We start from the raw sequence: 7,472 nt of genomic DNA on the forward strand, positions 1-7,472 counted from the left end.
GGGAGCGCCCGGCGGCACCGGAGACACACGGGACAGGCCCTGCGCTGCCCCCGGCTGCGCTCTGGGACTTGGGGAGAGGAGAAGAGCAGCCCTGACGGACCCTGGGTCTCCAACCGCGCTGTGATAGGCTGGTACAGCACAGATAGCGAGGTGTATTTCTGTCGGGTCTGAAAGGTCCCCTCCCTCATGGTGGAAAGAGACCCCGCACTGTAACTGACACGTCCTTCATCTCCTTCCACTTGTGTTTAAAGGCCCTATCCCTTTGCGTGCCTTGCTTGCTCGGGGGCTAATGCAGTTTGGCTTTTGGAGTGTACTGTGTGATGGTGGTGCTGCGGCTGCAGTATCCTGTACAGGTGACATAGTGTCCTGGCACTGTCACAGGCCTCGTCTTCCAGAACGAAAACAGAGAGTAACCGGAGGGGTCGTAGATGATTTGTAGTTAATCACTGCTGTTGTAGGGCAGCAGCTTATGTAAACTAGCTATACTTACCACTTTCAGTTTCTGCAGAGTGAACTGTCTTCAGACGGGGAACCACATGAGAATGTACAAAATAAAGGTGTAATTTCAAAAGAAGAAGGGGCAGAAGGAGATACAGATTTTTTTTGTCTCTCACGAGTGTGGTAAATTTTAAATTTTTAATTGCATGCTGTAGTGGATAATTTTCACCTGTGTTAGTTTTTTTCCCCCGGCTTCTTTACTGCTTTATTTTGCTACCATCCTGCATTCGCTGGAGCTGGCGTTAAAAGCTTTGAGCCCTCGCCCTCATCCAAGGGATCTCTACCGTCCCTCAGTAGCCAGTTGTTTTGTTTTGTTCTGAGCAGATCTTAATCACACAGTGTTAAAAGCAATGGTTAGTGCTGACCAAAACACAAGGGCTTCTTTAACTAGTTACACGTTGTATGTAAGCCACAGTTGCCAGCAGTAAATGATGTTGACAACTCTGTTTTGAATGAGGAAGCTTGGAGGTCACCTCTTCAGAGCCTCAGTAGGTAATTCTGTATAACAAACATGCAGTCTTGGTCTTGCAAGTTATTGCTAAATGTGATGCAACAAATTATTATTAAAAATGTGTTTGGAAATATGTAAGTAAACTTGTATGAAAGCTGTAGAAATATTTGCAGTGTTTATTGACTAGGAGGTAAATAAGCACGTGAGGCTCATGGGAGTTCTAGTGTTGCTCAAAGTCAGGGGCATACCAGCTGTTGCTGTTCAGCAGTGAATGTGAGGTTACCTTCATATCTGTGGTGCTTGCTTAAAACTGGGCGACGAAGAGCACAGTCCATGATAATGAGAGAAGTGTTTGCTCCACATCATTCCCAACCATGGCAGTTGTTATGGTGTGATAGCGTTGGATTTCTTGAGAATTAGCCTTTAACTTTGGAAGTGGAGAGTGTGACATCAGTGTCATGCCAGTGACCATCTGTCTGTAGCACAAATCCATTTCATAATTGGCACTCCTTGCTGCTTTCCGCTTGCAGCGTTGAAAGAAAAATGTAACGGTGAAAGTATGGGCAGAGCAGTGAAGGTGCTGGTATCACACTGCGCTTCCATGCACCAGGGTTGTTTAGTGCCTGGATGTTCACCTCCATGAATGCTACAGCTAATAACAAGTCAGGTAAACTTAGTGGAAAGGAAACAATGTATAAGTGATGTGAGAGTAAGCAAGGAAAACGACCTGTTTCTGTTGGGAGGAAGAAACCTTGTACAATTACTTTACTTGGTTAGTAGCTGTGGCAAAGCAACTTGTATTTTGCAGTAGCTGTGAAATGGGAATAATGTTGTGCTGTCCTAGGTGTGATTAAGAGCTTGAACTGAACTTGAAAGTGATTTCAAAATGCCTTAAATATGTCTCGTCTGTGGAAAGAAGACAGTTTGACGCGTGTTTTCCCTTATAAGCATAAATGCTTGGTGATGCAACCAGAATCGTGAGCTTCTGTAAGGAAAAGAATATCTCTGCCATCATATAATGCTCTTAGTTTCTAGTTTGCCACTGTTACAACTTTCTTACTTTATAAAAATAGTTTTTCTATTTGGCTTTGAAGGGAGATCTTGCAAAACAGCTAGTCAAATGCCTGTCTTTATTTTGTTACAATCAGAAGGTTTCATGACAACTACAATACATTTTTTTGCAGTTGAGGCTCATGAAAATAATTCTTTGAGTCCTTAAAGCCCATAAATTCTAGAAGCCAAGAATCTTAGGCCTCAGTTCCTTAACCTCAAATAACTCTATGCAATGTAAATGGTATATTTGTTGATACTTCAATTACTCTATCAAAGTGTTCATCTCTTTGATTCAGTGATCCACTGAGTCATTTTATTTGAAGCTAGAGTCCTTTACAAAGGTGAGGTGCTAGCATTTTCAAGAGAATGAATTGTAGGGTTAGGTGGTTTTGAGTAGGCTAAAGAAAACCCTAAATTTGCTTGCTCTGAGCAAGAACACATCGGGAAGTTATGGTTCCAAAATGCGCTTCCATTTTCCTTTGATGTTTCATCAACACCTCTGCTAGTGAAGCATCGCATGACAGTTCCCTTGTATTTGTGAGACTCCTTTGTTAATATTTTAGAAGTTAACTTTTACAATTATAGGTGGTTGTTTCCTTTTGTAGTTGAGGAAGGAGAGGCTGTCTTGAAAGCAGTATCTTTCTGGTGACTAGTGTGTCTTTGTGTTCCTAGAAAGTATGCTCTGGTTTGTGGGGTTTTTTAGAGCAGTGTGCATATGACTTATCACAATACCATGTTATCAGATCTTTATCTTTTTGAGGTCTGTTCTTTGCCAACTCCAAATCGTTCTTTTTAGGGTCCTGTATCTGCAGGACTGGAATTGTTTGTATGCTGTGTTGTTTCTACATGTGAAGGTCTCCTTGGTAATTCATTATTCAGAGCACTCCAGTGAAAGTGTTGGAGGTTTTGTTAGTTATTTTAATTATTTATCAACTTGATGATGACTGTTTCCAAGTGTGCACTGAAACTTCTGTATGAGGGTTGCAGGTCTGAATATATTTTGTCTCTTGTATTCATGACTGGCCATATATATTTCTCCGTACAAAAGCTTCAGATGACTTATTCTTGGTCTTAATTCTTGTACTAACTTATTTGTTTTCTGATTTTGTTACAGTGGTTATCTGACAGCAACTATAATAAAGCAACAGCTCTAAAGCATTTAAATGTGAAACTTTGAATAAATGTGATTATACATATGCATTAATGTAACCAAAATTTGTAATACTTCATATAGTAAGGCAGCAGATCAAGAGAAATCACAGTTCTAAAAGAAGCCAAACAGCTCATAAGAAACAAAGATTAACTGTAGCTTTGTTTTATTCCAAGAAAAGTAACACAAAGTTATCTTCATGAGGATGGAAAGTGTGATGGTGAACTTGCAAAATGCAAAATCCGAAAGGGTGAAATTGTAGCTAGAGCAGCCACTTTTTCCCCCTTGCCTTCCATGGTTGTCTATATCTCCATAGGCACTCTTCTACCAGTTTGCATGAAGAAATGTTTTGGACTCTGCTTTCTGCATTTCTGCCCAGGCACTATTGCACCTGCTAATGGTGATGTGCAATTTGGTTCAGGAATTAAGTTACACACTCAACTCCTAATCATTTTCTACTCATGCAAATCTGTTCACCATAAATTTAGCTGAGTACTGAATTCTGTCTTATGACTGAAAATGAATCAATTTGGTGTTTTTTGAGTGGTGTAATGAGAACTGTATAGAGAAATTGATGTGAATTTCTGCCTTTGAATGAGGTTTTGTTCATTCTGTCCTTACAATAGACCCATTGTGAGCTGAGTAGTTAGGACGAGTCTGGCTGTTTAGCTTCTGTCTGCCAACTCAGTGTGAGTGAACTAAATATAAATACTTGAACCGTCCTGGCAGTGTGGAAGTGTTTATTTATTGAATGCAGGAGCTAAACCTTTGGAGGTTTTTTGGGTTTTGCTGTTGTTATTGTTTTATGTTATTTGTGATTAAATAGTTGGTTTTTATGTTTTTCAGTTTGTGAAAATTATATTGTTCCTTTTGAAAGAGGAGCAATTTGGTGGTGATGGAGTGCTGCCACTGACAGATGGACTCACAGGAAAGAAGGTGAGAATGAGCAGCTAGGTGAAACCACAGAGACTCCCTGAAATAGCAGCTCATGGTCATCCTGGAAAATTAAGTGATATCAGCATACTCTTTATGTAACTTCTTCTAAAACTTCCACTAAAGGGAAGATTATTATCTTAGCTTCAGTTGTGTCTGGAACACTAAAGTTGCTACAACAGCAACTTCTTTTTTAACTTGATGGTTGCAATTTCTGGAGCCATAGCCACAGGCTACAATCTTGAAAGAAACATTCCTGAGTGAACAGTACATCCTGTCTGGTACCTGCCCCTGTGAATTTTGATTCTGGATCAGTAGCCCTCCAGTAGACTTTTCTTACACTGAGATACTTGGTAGAGGTCAGCTGTTTTTGTCACAAATCCTGTTATGTGAATGTCCAGATTTGTTTTACACTGTTTCCTCAAGATCTGTTAAACAGATAAAAGCACAAATATTGGGTGTTGCACTGATTTGATGTACAATATGTTGATGAAAACTCTCAATATTATAATTTTGTGTTCTTTGGAGTGCTTTGCCCATCTGTGTAAAATCTCTATTTTTATCTTAGGTGAAATATCCTTATATTGATGTTAGATTTTTAAGCCTTTTTTTTTCTTTGTGTATATATTCCTTGATTGGTTTCTTTTAAATTTACTTCTATTCTAAACACAAGTCCTATGTATTTGAAATACAAGGTGGACTCTGCATTTTAAATCTGTTTGCTTTATGGACCATTTACTTGAATTTTAGAAGAGTTCTAGACTGTCACCTTTTAAATTTTTTCTTTTTTTTCTTTCTGTTTTGTAGAAAAATAAAGATATTTGGGATGGACACAGGAGCTAGGAGAGATAATTTGGTTTCTTGGCTGTTCTTAACTTGAATGTTTCAGAGGCAGATTGTATAACGATGTTCATCCTGTGCACCACAGTTAACAAAATACATAGTTTAACAGATCCATGGCCTGCAGGAATAGGGCTACTTGCATGAGTTTGCCTGCAGTGTGGTGTATCAGAATAGCTTTTTTATGGGCTTGGTACAGGTTTGGAGTACATTTTATTTCTTGTGCCTTTTCTTCTAGACTGTAATTCTGTCAAAGCTTCCCTTGATGTCTTAAGGTATTTAATTCCACAAGTTCATGTCAAGCTGCAAGAGCTGATTTATGCAGGGAGTGACTTGGCTGTTGTCTAATTAGGATCTAAACCTATTTTTTTCTTTCTGAGTAGATAACAGTCTAGTCTATATAAAATTCTAAGGAATTAAGCATGACTCTTAATTTAAGTCTAGTCTTAATTTAAGGTAGTCTGTATTGATGCTTAACATAACTTTTTTGTATTTAAATCAAGGGATTCTGCAAATTGTTAAAACTGTGGGCTTGTCAAATTCCGAGGAATTTCTTTGTGCTGAGTTGGAGAAGTTGCTGACTGAGCATTCAAACCACAGTGTGTTGAAGTTTGCATAGTTCCAGTCACTCCTGCAAGCCCTGATAATTGCACACTATTTCAGGATATTTGTTTTTTCATGGTTCAGTTTATTTGAATAACTGGCTCATTTGAATCTGGGACACTCATTAAGAATATACAAAAAAGGAAAAAAACCCAGACAATCAAAACCTCATTTTTATCTCTAGAGGTAGAAATGAAAGTGTATAAAGGATGAGCTCCTACAGGTGTAATGTTTTAAACACACTATTAATGGGAGCAAGTGGTCCATGGTCAAGTACAAATGAGAAAAAAGCTTATGTTTTCAAGCAGAAGACACTTTTTCATTTTAATAGCATTTACTTTACAATTTGATAATAGTGATTTACATATGTTGGCTTGAAAGTAAAGTTAATGTCTGAACTACCAAGCCTTTCCTACACAGGCATTACTGAACCATGGAAACTTCATCCTGATTGTGTTCCAATTTCATGCAATCTTTGTAGCTCAGAAGAGGCAGAAGGAGCCAAAGAGAGAGGCCTGGTCTATGTTTGGAAGGCTGGTTCGTGCTCCGTGACTCCAGAAAGGCTTCCAGGCCTCAGTGGAAAGACAGTGTTACAGGCAGCCCTTGGAATCCATCATGGGTTACTTCTAACAGAAGGTAATAAACACCTTAATTGTAATGATCTGGTGCAGTAACAATCTTCAGTTATTGTCAAGTTTTTTCTTTTAGAAGTGATACTAGATCTGTGTTTGGAAAGATGAGGACTGTACTTTGTGCTTTTCATACACATTTGTATGTCCTTTAGTATGTTCTTAAATTAGAAAGGACCAACAAATACACTTAACTCACTTGACTGGAGTAGAATTGAATTTTTGGCAGAAAAGCATTACTTACTTTAGCAGTGCATGCATGCGCAGGGTAACATTAATGTGAGGCGTAGAACAACAGCAGCAATTGCAGAGAGCAACCAGCAGCCTTCTTATATCAATAGCTATAGTTTTGCTGAGCCTGGACTAAGCTAGGAATTCATATCTGTTTGTCTGAAGCAGTCTTCATATTTTGCATTGGTTTAACAATTGGTTTTACACTCATACTAGGATTTGTTTTTCTTGTTTCCGCCCTCCCAGGTGGAGAGGTCTACAGTTTTGGAAAGCTGCCCTGGAGATCAGGACCTGAGGAATGTGTTAACAGTCCTGTCTTAGAGAGTACTTTGCTTGGCCATCGTATCATTACAGTGGCAGCCGGCAGCTTCCACAATGGAGCGGTGACGGAGAGCGGCGTGGTGTACATGTGGGGGGACAACTCTGCTGGCCAGTGTGCAGCTGCCAATCAGCCCTGTGTGCCCCATCCCCAGCTGGTCAGTATCTGTGACTCGGAAACCAGCCCTCTGCTGTCTGTGCGGATTTTGCAGCTGGCATGTGGAGAGGAGCACACGCTGGCGCTGTCGCTGAGCAGAGAGATATGGGCCTGGGGGAGTGGCTGCCAGCTCGGCCTCATAACAACAACTTTCCCAGTGACAAAGCCACAGAAGGTGGAGCACCTGGCAGGACGTGTGGTGCTCCAGATTGCTTGTGGAGCCTACCACAGCCTGGCTCTGGTACAATGCCTCCCTGTGCAGGAAATGAAGCCTATCCCAGAGAGATGCAATCACTGCAGTCAGCCTCTCATTACCATGACAGACAAGGAAGATCATGTCATCATTTCAGATAGTCACTGCTGCCCACTGGGTGTAGCACTGTCTGACAACCAGCCAGAAAACCACGTTTTCTGTCCCTCATTGGACACCCCCGGAGGCAAAGGTGTAACCGCTGGCCAAAGTGAAAACTGTCAGAAACCACTTGTGGAACAACACAGGCTTGTGGATTTAGAATCTGATGGACCAAGTGGCCTTTCCAGCAGCGATGGACGGGAAGATAGTGGAATTTCTAGTTCGGGAAATACTGTGTTCTCAGACAAAAAAGAAGG

At 40.5% G+C, this 7,472-nt stretch overlaps 1 protein-coding gene across 1 annotated transcript in view; it reads left to right on the forward strand.

Moving 5' to 3' along the window:
* The first annotated feature begins 4,068 nt into the window (after window positions 1-4,068).
* ALS2 (alsin Rho guanine nucleotide exchange factor ALS2) overlaps window positions 4,069-7,472 on the forward strand; it is a 32,712-nt gene continuing 29,308 nt past the window's right edge. The window contains 4 exon segments of the mRNA XM_005415930.3: window positions 4,069-4,088; window positions 6,010-6,164; window positions 6,635-7,469; window positions 7,471-7,472. The exon segment at window positions 7,471-7,472 is cut by the window's right edge and continues 89 nt beyond it. Of these exon segments, the coding sequence (XP_005415987.2) occupies window positions 4,069-4,088; window positions 6,010-6,164; window positions 6,635-7,469; window positions 7,471-7,472 (1,012 nt within the window).

The sequence above is a fragment of the Geospiza fortis genome, unplaced genomic scaffold, assembly GCF_000277835.1.
Source record: "Geospiza fortis unplaced genomic scaffold, GeoFor_1.0 scaffold112, whole genome shotgun sequence".
Classification (NCBI taxonomy): Eukaryota; Metazoa; Chordata; class Aves; order Passeriformes; family Thraupidae; genus Geospiza; species Geospiza fortis.